Consider the following 20388-nt stretch of genomic DNA (forward strand, 5'->3'; position numbering starts at 1 on the left):
AGGGCGCCGCCGTGACCCCGGAAGCAGTCTTGGGAGGCCTTGGAGGCAAGATGGCGGCGCGGGGAGCGCTCGGCTCCATGTGCCGGCGTCTCTGGCAGGTACCTGGCGGGCTGGGGGTGCTAAGCCAGCTAACATGTTAGTAGCCACAAAATCTGATTGCCAGATGTCGTTGTGGCCATCTGGAATTTTCTCCCGATATTTATTCCGCATCCTGGGGCTTTGCCGGAAGGTGGCGAGAAAGGGGCTGGTTTTATTTCGTATTCTCTCACGGGGTAAAACATAAGATTCAGGACAAGGGGCGCCTGGGTGGCTCAGTGGGTTAAAGCCTCTGCCTTCGGCTCAGGTCATGATCTCAGGGTCCTGGGATCGAGCCCCACATTGGGCTCTCTGCTCAGAAGAGAGTCTGCTTCCTGCCTCTTTGCCTACTTGTGATCTCTGTCAAATAAATAAAATCTTAAAAAAAAAAAAAAAAAAAGAAAAGAAAAGATTCAGGACAAAAACGGGAACAAGAATCACAGTATGTCAGCTGGAAAGAATATTGAACAGCATATGTTTCAAAGCCCTGCTTTCAGGTTTACAAAATAAACTGAAGCTCAGAGAATGATTGCCTCAGTAAAATTAGGAGCTGAACTGGTGCAAGGCCTTAGACCTCTCATGGAACCAAATTGTGATGCTTTTCTGATAGCTGGAGGTTGTGAGATTAGATGAGAGTCTCTGAAGTCTTAGGAATGGGTTAAGGATTCTTTTTGCCGTTCTTTGGAGACAAAGCAAGAACAAGCAGTGATTCTCAAAATATTTAGTCTCACTACCTCTTTAACATTTTAAAAGTGGTTGAGGACTCCAAAGAGCTTTTGTTTTTGTGGGTTTTAGCTATGGTTACGTAGCTTATTAGAAAATCAAACTGAGAGTCTTAAAAATGCTTATTCATTTAAAAATAAAGTTAGCTTATGTTTATTAACTTTTTTATGGAGCGATAACTGAGTTTTTCAGAGTTTGTTATAAGAGTGGCTGTGTTTTCTGTTTTTGTAAGTCTCTTGTTAACTTTAAAAATAAAAATTACTTTACCAGCAAAAATGAGTTTACTCAGGAATTAACAGAATTGCAATTTGGGACATGCAAGCTATGGCAAAACTATAGGTAAGTCCGCAGATAAAGGAGAGGCACATTATTTTACAAAGAAGGAAGTAGTTAGGAGGGACTGTTCTGAATGGAAGTCCATTGGAGAAAAGCAAGAGTTCAGGGTGAAGATGGTTTCTCCTTGGCTGAATTGCAGGGTGGTCAGTTTCTTGTAGAAGATTCAGTGTACATCTTCTTCTGTTGGGGCCTGTAATTGATCTTTCTTTTCTGTTGATGATTCTTCTCTTGAGGCCTGTAATTGGCAGTTCTTCCTGTAAATGATTTTAAGTAGTGTGGGTCCTCCTTTTAGCCGCCAGCTCTACTTGAGTGAGGTTTCCCTTCATTTTTACATCTCCTTTTGATTAAGATCTTTCTCCAAAAGCATTGCTGATTGGGGAGTCAGGTTTCCATGTTTAGTGGTTGTATCCCTCAGTGCCAGGAAGGACTTTTCCTGGTTGCCATGTCTTATGTCTGAGGGAAGCTATAGATTGGAAACCTACTGAGGTCTCATTCAAGTAACAAGGATGGGTGGCAGGGAGAATGCTCAGGCATTTCCATCCGTCAAGACATTATCAAGCTTATGAGCATTGGAGATCATCTCCTTATTGGTTACATCGTTTTTACAAAAGTTGGACAGGCTAAGTACAAAACTTAAATAATTACACAAAACAAAAGAAGTGTTGTAACAATTTCAGATTGTATGATGGTTCTACCCTAAGTCTGAAGGTAGCCAACTGAAATATTTATTGGCACTTATTCCAACTTAGGGGAGGAAAGTTACCCCTACAAAGGCAAACCTGGGGCCATGTAATGCCTCCTGAAGTCCCTGCTTAACGTAGCCATGAAGACAAAATAGTGAAGGCTGCAAGATCACTCTGAAAGAATTAACTGAGTGCATTTGGGAAGATACAGTGTAGTCATAAACATGAAGCTAATAGCTAATGAACTTTTTACAAAAATAGTAAAACTTCAAAGATAAATGAAAGCACTATTGTTATCCCAAAAGAACTGTTTGGAACCAAATGTCATCCAATAATACAGCGCATAAGCTTGCAAATCCAGAGATCGTGAATTTGGATAAGATGCCAGAGTCAGTTAAGAGTCCAGATGAACAAGGAGACTTGTGAATGTTGAACTGTCTCACCCTTCAGAAAAAGCATGTGGAAGGTTTTTTTGACCCAGGATCATGATGCGACTGTTTTCAAAAGGCCATAATCAAAGGAAGTGGTTTCCCCCTTTCATGAGGGTTTGCAAAATGCAGACAAGGGCATTTTCTTTCCACAAAAGAGATAGTAGAAGTAAATGGGAAAAGGTATACAGGCCTGGCCTGGACATCTTTAAAAAGCTCTTTCTTCAAATTTATCTACTTCAGTTTTGGGAAATCTTTACTTTTAGTTCATCAGATGGTGGGCAGGTCCAGTCAGTGTTTGATGCTTTCTTAAGATGTGTCATGTGAACCCAGCAGTCTGTCCCTTGGAGTTCGGCAGCACAAGGGTTGGTTAGCAGTAGCTGATGAAGTCCCTTCCAGCGAGGTTAAAGGGAGTTTTTCTGGACATACCTTTTCCAATAGATGAAATCTCCAGGTTGCAAGGTGTGATGATTAAGGTCTGTCTCCCAGGAGTGCACTGTGAAGAGATTGCTTGACCAAATTATGGCTGTTTTTAATAGATGTAATTAGGCCTTTATAATACGAAGTATATATCCTTTTATTAGTTGTGGGTCAAGGAGGCAGGGACCAGGTGCATTGGACATCCTGTGACTAGCTCAGAGAGTGAGTCTGAGTTCCAGAGTGGGTGGATCTGAGATTCAGAAGGACCAATGACAGTCTCTCGGCCAAGGTATTGGGAGAGTCTCTACAAATTTTGCCAGTTAAATCTTAATAGTACCATTAGTGAGTTTAACCCTGAGGACTGAAGATGGTATATGTACAATGAAAGTGTTATAAAACCAGCCAAACAGCACAGACTTGTTAAAAGCACCTGACTAGTAACATGGGTTCCCCAATCACTCTGAAGCTCAAGAAGGGTTCCCCAGTAGGAATAATCCTTTCTAACAGAATTTTAACCACAGAAGAAGCAGTGGCCTGTCTATAAAGGAAAAGCTTTAGTTCAGTGAGAAACATACAAACCATGACTAAAACATATTATATCCATGAGGTGGGGAACTAGTATGAAATTCTTGCAAACAGATTTCTTTCCATTGCACTTTGGACAGGTGGGATGAGTGAGGTAGATATTTTTTGCACCCTTACTAATATTTCCTCCATAGCGCCTGGGTGGCTCAGTGGGTTAAAGCCTCTGCCTTCAGCTCAGGTTATGATCCCAGGGTCTTGGGATCAAGCCCTGCATCTGGCTCTCTGCTCAGCGGGGAGCCTGCTTCCTCCTCTCTCTCTGCCTGCCTCTCTGCCTACTTGTGATCTGTCAAATAAATAAAATCTTAAAAAAAAAAAAGACTCTCTCCCTCTACCTTTGACTTTCCCCATTCTCCTTTCCCCATGCTCACTCTCTCTCTAAAAAAAAAAAAAATTCCCCCATAAATATTAGTTAGTGATGCTGTCATTTTGTCAGTAGACCGATGGTTTAATGCATGTGCAGTGGTTAGTAGTGGGAATGTTAATTTATCATGGGGATAAATTGGAGATTAGGAAACTTTTTTTTTTTTTTAAAGATTTTCTTATTTATTCACTTGAGAGAGACAGAAAGAGCACAAGCAGGGGGAAAGACTGAGAGGGAGAAGCAGACTCCCCACTGAGCTAGAGCCTGACGTGGGGCTTGATCTCAGAACATGAAGATCATGACCTGGGCCAAAGGCAGATGCTTAACCATCTGAGCCACTCAGGTGTCCAGGAAACTTCTTGACTGCTTCCTAACAGTCCAAAATTATGAACTACCCCGAAGACATACTGACTGTTGGTATAAATTTGCAGCTTTACCCTTAGCCAAAATTCAAGGATAGTTAAAGGGGAATCCCTTGATTTTTTTTTTTTTATTCAGTGGCCTTAATTAAGTGCAGTGGCGGGAATGGCTCAGAAGTTAGGGGAATATCCTGCTACAGGGTCTGGTTATTGGCTACAATATCCGATGGGTCCATCATGGTCCCTTTGTTTTGGGATGAGTACTCTCAAGGGTGTTCCTTTCCCTTCCACGTACAAAGAGTAAAAGGAAGTTGGTAATTAGGATGTCTGAGGGCAGAGGGCTTTATTAAAGTCCCAAAAGTTTTGTCTTCTTGATTTTTCCAAATGATAGGATTGGGTTTGTTTTTTGTTTTTATTTTGTTGTTGTTGTTGTTGTTGTTGTTTTTTAGTAGAGCATATAGAGAGTGAGCCATAAAAGAAGTTTCCAAATCCAATTTCAACAGCAGCCAGCCAGTCCACGAAAACCTTGTAACTGGCACTTCCTTTTAGGTTTGGGGAAGTTCAGGATGGTAGGAGTCCTTCCTGGATCCAAATGTAGTTCTTGATCTGAGATCAGGTGCTCTAAGTATTGAACCTGAGTTTGAGCAAATTGTAGTTTTTCCCTTTGTAGGCTTTGTGTTCCTTTTAAGGCCAAAGCCAAAAGCTTTAGTAGGTAGATGCTCTCTTACCGAGAAGAGATTTGAGAAGGGCAGCAGAAAGGCAAATCACCTGCCTAACAAGGTAGAGCCTACAGAAAACTTAGTCATCCAAATCTGTTTTTAAGGTTGGTGAAAAGTAAGGACTCTGTGCAACTCTGAGGCCTTACTATCCAGGTGTCTTTCCAACCTTCCCAAGTGGAAGCAAAAAGATACTGGCTATCCTTACCAACTGGAATACTAAAAAATACACTCTGCCTTTCAGTTACAGTGAAAAATTGCCTTTCATTGGGAATGGTTGTCAGCAGCGTGTGGGGGTTAGGAACAACAGGGGGCCAAGGGATAACAGTGTATTGTTCAGAGGCCCTAGACAAACCTCCATCCTTGGCCATTGGGTTTTCTCACAGGTCAAAAGGGGTAGTAACTAGGACTAGTGCAGGGGATAATAAGGCCCTGAGCTTTGTAATCTTCTGTTACAGGCTTGATGCCTTCCAGGGCTTCTTTATTTATAAGGTATTCATCAATTCTGGGGAGAGGGTTGAGGGATCTGTTTGAATCTTTATGGGAATTCTCTGTAGATTCTACCTATCAGTTGAGGATTTTGTCCAGAAAGAGGATTTGTGCCAGTAGGGACAGTGTCGCCAGATGCAACCACAGTGCTAACAGACATGGAGCAAATAAAAGATGTCGAAAGGTCATTTAATTCACCTTGTCGGCCATTTTGATTACTACTGTCAAATTCTAGAATTATTTCCCTCTTTTGGGAGAAAGGAATTCCAGCATGATACATTTATTTAAAAAAAGTCCTGGCCCAGGGCGCCTGGGTGGCTCAGTGGGTTAAAGCCTCTGCCTTCGGCTCAGGTCATGATCCCAGGGTCCTGGGATCGAGCCCTGCATCGGGCTCTCTGCTCAGCGGGGAGCCTGCTTCCTTCTCTTCCTCTCTCTGCCTGCCTCTCTGCTGCTTGTGGTCTCTGTCAAATAAATAAATAAAATATTTAAAAAAGAAAAAAAAAAAAAAGTCCTGCCCCAGGGGCACCTGGGTGCCTCAGATGGCTAAGCATCTGCCTTCAGCTCAGCTCATGATCTCTAGGTCCTTCGATCAAGTCCCAGGTTGGGCTTCTGGCTCAGCAGGGCATCTGCTTCTCCCTCCCTCTGCCTCTCCCACTGCTCATGCTGTGTCTCTGTATCTTTCTCTCTAAAATGAATAAATAAAATTTTTTTTAAAGTCTTAGCTCAATAAATGACTAGGTGCAGAGGAACTAAGGAGAAAAGGGTTTGTATATCCCAGTGGACCTAGACCAACGGGAACTGGTTCAGAGACAGGAAACTGGTGAAGTTCATTAGAGAGTTGTTTGAACCATTTTAGAACTCTAAGGCAGGGAGGAACTGCTTTGCAGTACTGGGACTGAGCACCAAGAGTGTAGTTCTGGTGTCAGTAAGGACAAAGATTTTGTTTCTGAACTGAACAGTGGTTTTCTCTGAGCCAATCGAGAGGGAATTTGGGGAAGAGGCCCTATAGTTCCTCGCAGTCATTGGAAAGGCTGGTTATAGAGGGCTGAAGACACCTGGAGCACTTATGATGGTAACCTTTTTTCCAGTATTCTGGCTCTTTGCAATAATAGCAGAAACTAGAAAGTTTTTGGTTTGTTTAAGGGCCTTCATTTGTTAGAGTTGAAAATTAAGAATTTAGGGATGCCTGAGTGGCTCAGTCGGGTAACTGTCCAACTCTTGATCTCAGCTCAGATCTTGATCTTGGGGTCATGAGTTTGGGCCCTGCATTGGGCTCCATGCTGGACATGGAACCTACTTTAAAAAAAAAAAAAATGAAGAAAAGGATGGGAAGAAAGTTAAGAATTTTAGTGGTCTTTTATGTGACTGCCCTAGGGTACTAGCAAGCTGGTTTGCCAAATTAACTAAATCAGAAGTGGACGTAGTTTCCCACTCCATCTTCGTTTTTTTTACCTAAAAGAGTTAGCCCAGTTCAGCCCATTAAGAAACATAGCTAAATGCTACTCTGATGGATTCAACATGAAAAAGGAGACCAGAATTTTCCTTGAAAACAATCTGAAATCAATTACGGTAGTCATGAACAGGGTCATAAGGCTTTGTATGTGAGACTGAACTTCGGTCCAATCAACAGGCTTAGGAAAAGCTACTGTAATTGCTCGGTGGAGATTTCCAGCAAATGTTCTAGCATCTTAGCAAAAGTTAGGGGTCTGTTTCTCTAAACTCCTTTTGAGATCTTCCCATTGGGCTAGCTATAGCCAGTATTTGGCTTAGCCCTCATCAACATGCATATGGACTAATTTCTAAAAAATCTGAGAAACCAGGTTGGTAAGTTTTATAACTATGTGAAATGCTTTCTGCAAACCTGTGGGGGTTCTCAGTCACTACAAGAAACTTCAACTATGGCTCTCAATTCAGCATCATTCTAGAGAACATAAGAAATTTGGGTTTTATTTGGATCCTCAGAAGATTTTAACTTTAGGGGCACCTAAGTGGCTCAGGCAGTTAAATGTCCAACTTGATTTTGGCTAGGGTCGTGATCTCAGGGTTGTGAGATCAAGCCCCGTATCGGGAAGTCTGCTGGAGATTCTCTCCCTCTGCCCCTTCCCTCACTTGGGCACAAGCATGTTCTCTCTCCAAAAAAAAAAAAAAAATTTTTTTTAAAGTGAAAAGATTTAACTTTAAAGGGGCAGGTTTTGATAGGTTTAGTAGAGGACGGAGCAGGTTGAGGTTCGGATGCAAAAGAAAGTTTGGTGGGAGAATTAGAACAGGGAGGTTGAGGGTGTGGAGAAGCTGGAGGTGTCACAAGGGGAAGGAGGGTGATGACACCTTGGGGGGGGGGGGGGGGAGCACTGAGCATAAAGTAGCTGCCACACTCCTGGGAGTTGGGCAGGGAGGGTGTCCCTCAGACCTCAGGAGTATTTTTATCTTTGCTGTATTTTGCTGAGAGGCAATTTTAGATTCCATGATAATGTTTGGAAGCTCTAAGATACCAATCAAAACAGGCATCCCATTCAGTTTTGACAGTTTTAGAGACTTAGCTGCCTGGTTTAGTTGGGAGGAAATCAGAAGTTCCCCATAATGGCCATTGAAATTCTAAATTTCTTTTGATTAAGTCAGTAACTACAGTTAGAGATGGTCAGGAGGAAGAACCACAGCTTTTAAACATAAAACCACCAGTGTTTCAGAAGGGGAGCTGCCCTCAAATCATTTTAATGACGGGGATCCTGTTTCTTAGAGGTTTTTCTCTAGAGTAAAAAAAGAAAAATTCCTCAGCAACACAGTTTCAACAGGAACATCCAGGTTCCAAAGGAATCGGACCAAAGGCCAGCACGGAACCAGTAGGAACAGCCCAGTTCTGGAAAGGAGGTGGCCCAAAACTAACACACTTCCATTCCAAGCAGGCACAGTTCCAATAGGAACTGTCTGGTTCCAAAGAGAAGTCAGTCCAAAGGTCAGACCAGCACTCTCTGAAAGGACATAGCCTTAAAACAGATCCTGGAGAGCTCAAAACGCAGAGAGTAGAGCTGGAAGTCCAGGAAAAACTTAGCCTCCAACTCCAGGGTTGGTAAGAGAACAGTGAACTTCATTGGCTCTGTGTGCCCTGGCACCTGTTCGCTCACCAGTCTCGAAGTTGTTGAATATTTCTGGATCCCACTTCTGATCACCAAATAATGTTAACCTTAAAAATGAAAGTTATTTTACCAGTAAAAATTGGTTTATTTGGGAATGACAGAGAATTGCAGTTTGGGACATGCAAGTTATTGCAAAACCATGGAGAAGTCCCAGAAACAAAGAAGAGAAATATTTTAAGGAGAAAAAGGAAGAAGTTGGGAGGGGTTTTGAAAGTCCAGTGGAAAACAAGAGCTCAGAGTGATGGTTTTTCATTGGCTGAGTTGCAAGAGGTAATCATTTCTTGTAGAAGATTCAGTGAACATCTTTTCCTGTTGGGGACACCCGGGTGGTACAGTCCGTTAAGCATCCAACTCTTGGTTTCTGCTCAGGTCAGGATCTCAGGGTCGTTAGATTGAGCCCCATGTCAGACTCCACACTCAGTGCAGAGTCGGCTTGAGATTCTCTCTCCCTCTCCTTCTTCCCCTCCCCGCAGATAAATAAAATAAATATTTTTTAAAAAGTTGATTTGTGGTTATAACAGCACTTTTTTTAAAGGATTTTATTTATTTATTTGCCAGAGAGCGAGTACAAGCAGAGGGAGCAGCAGGCTGCCCACTGAGCACGGAGCCTGATGTGGGGCCCGATCCCAGGACCCTGAGATCATGACGTGAGCTGAAGGCAGACACTTAACCCACTGTGCCACCCAGGTCCCTAGGCTCCAACTTTTAAAAGTAGAGGTTTGTACTTGGAGAATATGACTGGAAAGTATCCTATTGCTTAGATCTGTGCCCCCCCCCCTTTTATAAGGCGGGGGGCCAAAATCAAGAGTTAGATGTTTAACTGCCTGAGCCACCCAGGTGCCCAGACCTGTGGTGCTTTTGCACACAGATTGTGGGATCTCTGGCGTACATGCAAGGAGGGAGGCAGAGGAACTGTGATCGTGTGTGAGCAAACGACACTCATCTCCTACTACTTTGTATTGTATTGCCTAATATCCTTTCTTTTTGTTTTTCTCCCTTCATCCAAGGGAGAATATGAAAGTTTTGGTTTGCATCCATTCTTGGGTATGGCATTGGGGGGGCACAGGACAATAAGTTAAGAGTAAGTAAGTAGGCTTTTAAAACATACTTAGGTGACCCCCAGTTGTTTAAAGTTTTCTTGTACTGAAGTGTTATTTTCATTTTCTGAGTATTTTTCAGGATCTAACTATACTGTACTTTCTCAGGTTACTTTTTTTTTTTTTTTTTTTTTTTTTTTTAAGATTATTTATTGGGGTGCCTGGGTGGTTCAGTCGGTAAAGCGTCTGCCTTGGGCTCAGATCATGATCTCAAGGTCCTGGAATTGAGCCCCTGCATTGGGCTCCCTGCTCAGTCTTGCTTTCTCTCTCTCAAATAAATAAATAAAATCTTTTTTTTTTTTTTTTTTTTTTTTTTTTTTTAATTTTAAAGAAAGAGATTGAGCAAGCATGGGGTAGAGGGGCAGAGGGAGAGTGTTTTAAGCTGACTTTCTGCTGAATACACAGTCCCACAGAGGGCTGGGATCTTACAACCCTGAGATCACAACCTGAGCCAAAACCAAGAGTCGGACGCTTCACTGACTATGCCACCCAACACCCCTCCCAGGTTACATTTTTAAATCTCAGGAAAGCTCAAGGGGGAAACAGATGGCAAATTACATTATTAGGTATAGTACCGTAGGTGTCTTGCAGCTAGAAGTTTTGTCCACCAGGGGGAGCTGACAATAAAGGATGTGGAAAGGCTGGATTGTTGGGAGTATGAGGTACAGCAGTGGTGTAAGATGATGTGTGTTTCACTGTATTTCAGTTTATTTATAAATCTCCCAGCTAAGCCAAGAAACTTACAGTAGAAAGATGTATGAAAGCTTCGCAAAAAGGGTACTTTAGAATTCTTACTTCAGTTCTTATAAATAAATTAAAAAGAGACTTACTCAGAAATAGGCAGGGTAAGTATTATATTGTAGTACATTAAAAAAATGGGAAAATGAAGTCACTTTTTCCTTGATGTCCACATACTTAAAATCATAGATGTTCTTTCAGTGTGAGAATTGCTTGTGTGTGTCTGTGTAAAGTGCTTTTTTAAAAAGTTCATACTGTGAAGCTTTAAGAAGTAGAGATGCTGTAGTATTTTGAGAAGTTGTTTTGATTATCAACTCTTTCATTGTCTTCTTGTTTTTAAATGAAATCTAATCTGGCATTTTAGTTACCCTAGTATCTTCATCTGAAATAATGAGTCCTTAATTTGAAGCATTGTACATCTTTTAATTTTTTTTTTTTAGTGGAAACTGAATGTTTAAGGATTGACTTTAATTCTAAAAAATGCTCCCCGCTTTTTTTAGGGTTCAAGGAATTTTTCTATAAACTCTTCTAAGAGCAGTACAGCCAGAAATGGTGGCTTTCTCCTGTAAGTATGTAATTAGATATGCTAAATTGAATAAGGAAATGGGCTTTTGTGCTATATCACTTAGGTTTTTCCTTTGTTTCCACACATAGCAGTACCAGTATGAGATGGGTACAGTTTTCAAACCTACACGTTGATATTCCCAAGGATTTGACCAAGCCTAAGGTATGTACTTCCTATTTCTTTTTTTTTTTTTTTTTTAATTTTTAAATTTTTTTAATAAACATAAAATGTATTATTAGCTCCAGGGTACAGGTCTGTGAATTGCCAGGTTTACACAGTTCACAGCACTCATGTACTTCCTGTTTCTTGATAAAGAGCTGTATTAGCAATAGATTTTCCTCTGTATTTCATTTGAGGCTGTTTCCCAAACACTTTATGGACAAAAATGTTTTGTTCTGGAATACTGGCAGGGCACAGTGTGCCTGAGTGAAGTACTCTAACGTCCCTGCATGCTCATACCATCTTTCAGGGGGTCAGGGAATTGGTTATTTACCCCAACTAACTAATTACTGTCAGAAGAAGCAGACTTTTGCTTTAGCTCAGCACAGGGTGACGAGTAGTCATAATTAATGATGCAGAATACTTCATATTATGTTATAGAAAATGTTTTTCTTGGAGGCTTCAAGTCTTTGTTTCCGCTTTAAGGCATTGAGGCTGGGCTTGGACAGTCCTTATTCACAGTAAGGAAGAGCATTACCACTGGCAAAGAAAAGCTAGAAGTAGCTGTGTAACCTTGTTTCCTTTAAATAAGAACCATAATTTATCAACCCAGTTTTTGTGTAAATTGTGGTTTAAACAATCCTTACAAATTCTGGATCTTTTCAGTTCCACCCCTCAAAAATAATCCCTTGTTAACCGTTCAGTATGACTCCTTCTAGACATTTGTCTGTGTGTAACCATCCTCTCTATGCATGTGCTCGCCAAACTGGAATTCTGCTATACATCATGTACTGCTCTTTTGATTTGTTTTCACTGAATAGATACTGGATCTCTTTCCATGAAAGTACATACGAACCCTGGGCCTCCACGCCAGGTGTTCTCATGGGCAAGTCTGTAAGGAAAGGTGGTGGCGTGGGCACAGTGACAGGCTGTGCCCTTTATAAGTGAGACAGCTAGCACTTACTCCAGCCACATGTTGCCATGTGGGAGGTTAGACTAGTGAAGTCTTAAGTTTTCCAACCTAACCTGAAATCCAAATTTTTATTCAAAATCTCTTGATTTTTCCTATCACAACAGATTCAGATTATATTTAAAGCCTTACAGGGACCAGTCAAAACACATCTTGGAGCTCTACTCCCTTTCCCCAGTCCCCCGAGTTATGATACAGAATATCAGCGTAGTCTCTTCTTCCAGCAACTGTATTTGGGGTAATTGAGAGTAAATGTCTAGGTAGCTTCCTGGTTAATAAGTAGATCTCCTTTCAGGAGTGAAGTAATTTAACCCTGAATCATTGGATTAGTAAGATAAATTACTGGTCTAATGGACGAATGAAGGTGAATGTAATTCATCTCTTGGAAGAAAGTCAGAAATGTCAGACCCATTATTCCTAAGATCTTTAAGTATTAGAGTAGAAGAGGGAGAAGTTAAATGTACAGTCAGTGCCATAACATTTTAATTAGAAATGAGGAATTTTTCTATTAGGGCAGGCAAAACATACATGAATAAAACCTAATAAGGAATGCCTGGGTGGCTTATTCAGTTAAGCCTCTGCCTTCAGCTCAGGTCATGATCCCGGGGTCCTGGGATCGAGTCTTGCACTGGGCTCCTTGCTTAGCAGGAAGCCTGCTTTTCCCTCTGCCTGCCGCTGTCCCGTGCTTTGTGCACTCTCGCTCTAACAAAATCGAAAAGAAAAAAAACTAGTAAAAATATGAATAGCAATAGCTTGCCTTTGTGTAACAACATTTTATAATTTCTGAGCACTTCATCAGTGTTTTGTTATTTCTTGGCCACAGAAATGCTGTGAACTCTAGCATAAGGATGATCCTATTTTATATACGAGCAAACTGTCATGCAGTGAAATCCTGGGACTTGCCTGTTTTTACTCAGCTGGAAGTGGCAGTTAAATTCCCAGTCCACATCTTCTGACCTTCTCACCAGGCTACGTTGTTAACAGACCCCAAAATCTTTTCCCATTATGTATTTGGGATCAGATGTCAATATCAGTATCAAATATCAATAATTATGAAGTTAGAAGGTTCCATTAGTGACTGTAGGTTGCTTGAACGTCCTTTTGATTTAAACTTTATTTTAACGGATTGTAGGAGTCATTGTGGAGATCTGAATGTGAAAGTAGCTAGGTAATTAAGCTAATAGTATTAAGCTGTTACTCAACATTTTTCACCCCGTTTATTAGTAAACTCTGAAATTGTTCAATTGAGGATAACACATGAAATTTTCCAATTATAAATACTAGAGGAACCATAACTAAAACTTTTGTTTTTTATTTTAAAATTGTAGATAACCATCTCTGATGAACCAGATACATTATATAAGCGCCTGTCAGTTTTAGTAAAAGGCCATGATAAGGCTGTATTGGACAGTTATGAATATTTTGCAGTGCTTGCTGCGAAAGAACTTGGTATCTCTATTAAAGTGTAAGTATGGGGCGCCTGGGTGGCTCAGTCAGGTTAAGTGTCTGCCTTCTGTTGGGGTCACAATCCCAGGATCCTGGGATTGAGTTCCACACTGAGGGGGCATCTCTGCTCAGTGGGGAGTCTGCGTCTCCCTCTACCCCTCCCCACTGCTCATGATCTCTCTCTGTCTCAAATAAATAAATAAAATCTTCTAAAAAAATAAAATAAAATGTAAGTATGATCTTTCCTAATCTGACCTATTAGCTGCTGTAACATGATCAACCTGAAAAATGGTGCTGATTCCAGCTAGGTCTGAGGCCTTAAGGTAGCATAGAAACTCAGAGTGGGTAGAGTTTAGGTTTGTTGTGTTATCCTAATCAGGATTCCTGTCTACTAGAATTTTTAAAAACTAGAACGAGTGAACAAGGAAAATAAAGGAAATCCTTTCTTTAGAAATTGCACAGACATAAGGAGACCCACGAAGCCCTAATGTCTAGAGACTCCGTGGGGCAGGGAAGTGAATTAGGTGAAAAATTAATCTTTTTAGACTCTGATGGTCTTTGCTAATAGCTATTATTTCAAAACTGCCTCTGGAAGCATCACTCACCTGGTCATTTCACGCAGGAGCAAGGCAAGCTTCTGATGACCTTGAAATCACTGCTGGGTCAAGTATAACTATAGTAGTCTCTCCCTTGTCCTTGGAGGGCACTCAGCACCCCCAGCCGGTGCCTAGACCTGGGAAGGGCACTGAATCCTGCATGTCGTTTTTTTCTCCTATGCCTATATGCCTGTGCTAAAGTGATTTATAAATTAGGCACAGTAAGAGATTAACAACAATACCCAGTCATGAAATAGAACAATTGCAACAATATACTATAATAAAAGTTACGTGAATATGCTGTCTCTCTCTCCCTCTCTCAAAATACCTTCTTGTACTGTGCTCAGCCTTGGGATGATGTGAGATGATGAGTTGCCCAAGCAGTGAGACAAAGTGAGCTGAGTGCTGTAAGCACTGTGATGTCACGTTAGGCTGCTCTTAACCTACGGACTCTTTCAGAAAGACTTACCTGCTTCGGGACTGTGGTTGGCCACAGGCGGCTAAAACTGCTGGAAGCAAAACCATGGATAAGTTGGGGGCACTGCTGCACCTCTTCCGTCACCTGCTCCTTCTGGTGCTGACCAAGGCCCATTTAGGGCTTTGCCAGGCTTGCTTTATAAGAAAACAGAAGGAACCCGCACCTTTCCCATAATAGACTTTTTAGTTTCGTGGTTATTGGTAGATTTGCAGATTTCCGTAAAACAACACACGCAGCAACGCACTGGTTCCACTCTTCACAGTTCATACATTTAGCCAAAACCGGACTAAGGTGGGGACGGCGGGTAAGAGCCGGAGGCGTACACTCTGCCCTTGCATGCCAAGGCTCAGTTCTGGGTCTGTGGGATATTTGTTCCCCTTGCCGTCTGCTGTGTTTACTTTGGCCTGAGCTTTATGACAGCAGTTGTTAACGCGTGACAGTCTTGACAGCTGCAAGTCTGTAAGTGGTAGCTAATGCCTATAATTATGAACCCCGCCTGCGAAATTGTGGAATCATGCTTTGCTATCGGTGACTCAGGTTTTAACATCACTTAGCTTAGTATGTTGTTTTGCCCATTGATTTTTCAGACATGAACCTCCAAGGAAAATAGAGCGATTTACTCTTCTCAAATCAGTGCATATTTTCAAGAAGCACAGAGTTCAGTATGAAATGAGAACACTTTACAGATGTTTAGAGGTGAGTTAATTTCAGACATTGAAGCATTTTTGAAATGCCCGGGGTTTCACACTAGCACCCCGTAACTGTTCCTTTGACGTTGACTGGGTGGACTTTCTGTCAGCTGGTGGCTTTTGGCTGGAGAGAAGGTAAATGATAGGAAATGAGACTCACAGCCATCCTTCAGAGCAGTTTGTACTTCAGCTCAGCAATGCAGGTTATGCTAATTTTCATACAGTATGAAACCTTGGAAGGATTTGGCTTATATTTCATAAATTCTAGTTAAGTTCCTACATAGTTCTAGTGATTCTTCTCACACACTAGTGGGTTTTCCATGTCCACAACGGGAAACAGGAAGGTTTTTCATTCGTCAGTTACTCGTTTGTGCATCCAATCGGGTCAGCGTGGTCTTGTGGTTAAGGAGGCAAGGGTTCTGGAATCAGGTTCATGTACTGGCACATCCCAGCAGTGTGGTCTGCACCTCAATTCCCGCATCTGTGGAATGAGCGGTTCTGGTATGCATCTCGTAAGTTTAGTGTGAGGATTAAATGAGGTATTTATTGAAAGCACTTAGAATGCTCCCGTTACATAGTAAATGATTAGTAAATGTCATGAAAACAAATGCAGGTAAATCGCACTTGCCGGCTGGGTTCCATAGAGCCCTGGTTTTAAGGTATCCAGTGCGCTGTGCTCGCCCCTTCCAATCAACCAGAAGATCTTATTTATTTATTTATTTTTAGTTATTTTTATTTATTTATTTATTTATTTATTTTTAAAGATTTTATCTATTTATCAGCATGTGTCTGTATGTGAGCAGAGGGAGGAGGGGTTGCAGGGGGACAAGCAGGCTCCCCTCCTTAGTGGGGAGCCCAATGTGGGGTCAGTCCCAGGAGCCTGAAATCATGACCTGAGCCAAGAGCAGTTGCTTAGCCAGCTGAGCCACCCAGACACCCCAATACTTTTTTTCCTTTTAAGCTGGAATTCTGGAGGCACCTGGGTGGCTCAATCAGTTAAGTGTCGGATTCTTGATTTCAGCTCAGGTTGTGGTCTCAGGATCATGAGATCAAGCCCAGGCTGGGCTGTGTGCTGCCCGTAGAGCCTGCTCGGGATTCTCTTTCCCTCTCCTTCTGCCCCTCCCACCCTCACCTGCGCTCACGTTTTCTCTCTGTCTTAAAAAAAACAAAGTTGGAATTCCGTGTAAGATTTCATAGCGAAAGAAAAGGCTATACTGCTTTTACTTTAAAAAAAAAACAAAAACTTAAAATTTCTGCTTTAACAGCATATCACGAACCAATTTCATGTTTGAAATTTTAGTTAGAACATCTAACTGGAAGTACAGCAGATGTCTACTTGGAATATATTCAGCGTAACTTACCTGAAGGAGTTGCCATGGAAGTGACAAAGGTATGACTTGAATTTCTGGCTCCATTGGTAGGAGGTGTGTATTATTGTTTTGCTACTTCACAGCCCTGTCCCGGCCTGCGGAGTGGTGGGGAGTGCCTGAGGCGGACTGGGGGCTGAGTTGCTGCCGTGGTGGGGGTCCTTGCCTCCCTGCGCAGCGCCGGCAGCCCACGTCCTCCCCAAGCCATCCCTGGTCTCCCTCCCCCTTAGCAGTAGTGGACAGAGGGGCCACATTCATTGGCAGTCCCTGGAGATTGCCGAGTGATCTGTGTGAGAGTGTTTTGTACACCGTCCAGGTTCCTTCTCCTTGTTGGAGAGCCCTACACAGAGATAAGGGGGAGTGAGAGGGGAAAAGAAAACAAGAGGACTTGAGGGAACAAAATGAATAAATCCCATCTGTGGCCAAAGAGTTCAGTGAAGTCCATATTATGTTATAGTTCTGTTTTTCTGTTTTTAGACCAAATTAGAACAGTTACCAGAACACATCAAGGAGCCAGTCTGGGAAACGGTACCAGAAGAAAAAGAAGGCAAGTCCTAAAGTCTCAGCGAGTCTGCTGGTGCTGGCCTTTGACCCAAGAGGAGGTCAGAAATGTATGTTGAGATAGAGAGGCTCGACCATGAGTCTACCTGACTGCTGCGTGGAGCCCGCGTGACCGCACATGCCCTGATCAGCTCACAGCAAGGGGCCGAACTTCAGTGACACACTGGACTAGAGTGAAAAAACCACTTGACCTGTTCTTCTGTACACTCATCCTTTCAGTTCTGATTTTAACAAATGTGAGCAAACCACTTTGACTGCTGTGCGCCAAGAGAATCGAGTTTGTATTTTGTTACTCTGTTACTGTTCAGTGATTAGATCGTGCGGATTTTAATCTGTTTCATTTCATCTGAAAGTCAATCTTTGAAATATTCCTTACACACATTTTCCCTTTTGAGCCACCTAGAAGGAACCTTTGGTTAACTTGGTTAGTTCAACACCGAACAGTTAAAGTTCTTCCCATTTACCTCAGTGCTAGCTGGCAAATGCTAGTTTAGGGATGGTAACCTCCAAATTTTACCTCATTTAAGCGTGACATTCTTGAACATGAATGTAGTGGGCAGCGTCTCATGCACTGAACTCCTCTTGTGGCCCAGACCCTCACCAGGCCGCTTGGAAGGCTCACTGTTGCGGAATCTGAGCTCTCGAGAAATCACTGTATCACCTTTATCATCCTGTGATTCATTCACTCAGGAGGCTTTTGTTAGCTCTGTAACTAGCACTGTAGAAAATACCAAACAGTAAATGGAATAATGGCTTTTGAAAACTGTACAGGGCACAGATAAATATTTTTCCTTATTAAACCCCATGTTGACAAGGCCTCTTTCTTTTGGTAAATGGCATTCTTTCTCTTTGGAGAGGTCTACTTTTCCATGAAATTAAATCGGAGTTAAAAGCCTGAAAGAGGCAAAGCTACCATGTGCTGGAACTGCTGGTATAGGAACCCCAAGGGAGCGATTGGTTTCCTTTCTACAGCACAATCTGATCCGTGTCTTTTTGTTGTTTCCTTCCCATCTTTGGGGTCGTTATGACTTCTCAGTTTTTCTCCCCTTAAACTGGCATCCCGGGCCCCTTTTCCCCGGCCCACTCTCAGGTATCGGTGCTTTGAATGCACACTGCTTAGGCATCAGACTTCTAGTGCTGTCATTAACATGAAAAGAGTTACAGCCTTGTGCCCATGACCTCACTCAGTTTCCCACTCAGTGGTCGATGGTGTCATTCACGAGTGTGTAAGGCACACTTATCCCAGGTCTAAGCCTCGACATCAAGAACTAGTCAATAAAACAAGAGTGATGTAACAGAACTGTATCTAGCAAAGCCACAATCTGTGACCTCTTTTTACTTTAAAAGAAATTCTTAAATATGGATCATTTAAGCCTTTTTTTAACGACAATATTAATCACTGTATCCTAAGGTGATTTATGCAAACTTGCCTCCAGTGACGGTCCTTGTGAGCTCTTTCAAAGGTATGCATCTCCTTAGAGTTGGTTTCTGACTAAATCAGTCTATAAACCAGATTACTTAGCTTAGCACTTCAAATTACATATTAAAATCTTGTTTTAAGGTGAATATACAAATAAACTAAAAGTGGCATTTCTTTGACAAAAGTATTTGGCATATTTGAAGCCTACTTCCTGATATAAACAAGGTAATTTCTTCATCCTGACAGGACTTTTTTAATTGGGTCTCCTGAGAAAAATCCCTATTCCGAAAATCAGAATTAATACCCAAGTACCATATTTTGGGGAAGGGAGGTCATGAGAGAAAAGGACCTGATGGAATGAACCACAAGGCAGGTAGGAAGTGAGGGGTTTTTTTATTTACTGAGGTGTAATCCTGGGTTCATTGTTGTTCTCTCTGCTCTGAGATATATTTTCTTTTTATATTAATGTTATCATCTGTTTAAAGTTACTGACCTCCACAGATCAGACTCATTCAGGGCCTGGTTTTGATGATTTCAAAGCAAATCACGGACAGGTTCCTTTGGCTGCGTGAACATGCCACAGGAAATACATATGGCAGTTATTTTCAGCCAGTAGTCTAATTTCCTAAAGCATTTCTACTTGTTAAAGCTACCATTGATCCTTTCCTACATTATATTACTTAGTATTACCACAACTTGAGTGAGTAGCAGAGTGGAGAAAACACAGGCTTTGGAGTCAGACCTGAGGTAAGAGTTCAACCCCCTAACTGCTTTAAACTTGGGTGGAATACTTAACCCTGTCAGAGCCTCAGTTTACTCATTAGGAAAATGTAGGAAACAATACCTACTTATTAAGGTTAGGAGTGTTAAATTAGATCGCTGAGAAGCACCTCGCGTCGTCCCCGGGGGATAATAGACATCCACTACAGAGTAGCAGTTACAGGACAGCAGTACCAATCCCGTGAAGCTCCAGGTGTTTGCGTGCTGTAGGGACTATTTAAGACCCAGATGGAAAGGACCTCATATCTCCAAGAGGACAACACTTAGAGTGGCTACAAAGTCTTATTTATTTGCCGAAGTTGATGCGAGGGTTAATTTAGATGAGAAAACACGTAATGTGCTTATTATAATCACCACCACCCATTATGCCAAGCATTTTACGTAGTCATTACAGATGCTATCTTACTTAATCTTCATAACAACCCAATAAAGGAGTTACAGTAATTACCTCCATTTTACAGGAGGGAAAACCAAGTTATGACTAGCCTACTCAGTCACCTTTCCAGTGCACAGATGAAACAGACCAAAAGTGCAACTAATCAGTGTGAGTTCCAGGTAAAGGCAGGGACAGTCTAGAAAGGCTAGGAAGTACTCTAATGTCCACGTATTAAATGCAGAATACTCAAACCTAAAATCCAAATTCATTTCCCCTTGTATGTGAGCAAAACGTACTCATTTCCCTAAAGCTTGGAAGTAAAGAGATAGGGAGCACCCGGGTGCCTCAGTCAGTTAAACATACGACTCTTGTTTATTTATTTATTTATTTGACAGATCACAAGTAGGCAGAGAGGGAGGGAGAAGCAGGCTCCCCACTGAGCAGGGAGCTGGATGTGGGGCTCCATCCCAGGACCCAGGACCATGACCTGAGCCGAAAGCAGAGGCTTAACCCTCTGAGCCACCCAGGCGCCCCAAATGTGCAACTCTTGATCTCAGCTCAGGTCTTGATCTCGGGGTCGTGGGTTCAAGCCTCATATTGAGCTCCAGGCTGAGCGTGGGTGGAGCTGACGTAAAAAAAAAAAAAAAAGATTGATTAGGGAGAAAGTATCTGAAGAATAAAAGGTGTAAATGTGTATGAATAAAGGCAGGAAGCATGATATACAGTGTAATCCCTGTGGTCTCAGGGCCAACACTGGTCCTAAGTGTCCGAGGGGGGCGACCCGAGAGTTGAGGCTTCAGCAGGGGGGTCTCACTGGGTCACAAGACAACTGGCATGGAG

General features: G+C 42.1%; 1 protein-coding gene across 2 annotated transcripts; it reads left to right on the forward strand.

Annotated features, from left to right (window-relative positions):
* Positions 1-8: 8 nt before the first annotated feature.
* MRPS10 (mitochondrial ribosomal protein S10) lies at positions 9-18553 on the forward strand. 2 transcript variants are annotated; one of them, XM_047734121.1, is made up of 7 exons: positions 9-98; positions 10642-10706; positions 10796-10868; positions 13164-13300; positions 14943-15051; positions 16345-16434; positions 16889-18553. In XM_047734121.1, exons 1-7 carry the CDS (start codon positions 51-53, stop codon positions 16967-16969), a joined length of 603 nt encoding a protein of 200 aa, XP_047590077.1. In that variant the 5' UTR covers positions 9-50; the 3' UTR covers positions 16970-18553. The 2 variants fall into 2 exon arrangements, with proteins under 2 accessions (XP_047590077.1, XP_047590078.1); XM_047734122.1 differs by having other exon boundaries at positions 11-98; positions 10799-10868.
* The last annotated feature ends 1835 nt before the right edge of the window (positions 18554-20388 follow it).

The sequence above is a fragment of the Lutra lutra genome, chromosome 6 (genome assembly GCF_902655055.1).
Source record: "Lutra lutra chromosome 6, mLutLut1.2, whole genome shotgun sequence".
In the NCBI taxonomy this organism is placed as follows: Eukaryota; Metazoa; Chordata; class Mammalia; order Carnivora; family Mustelidae; genus Lutra; species Lutra lutra.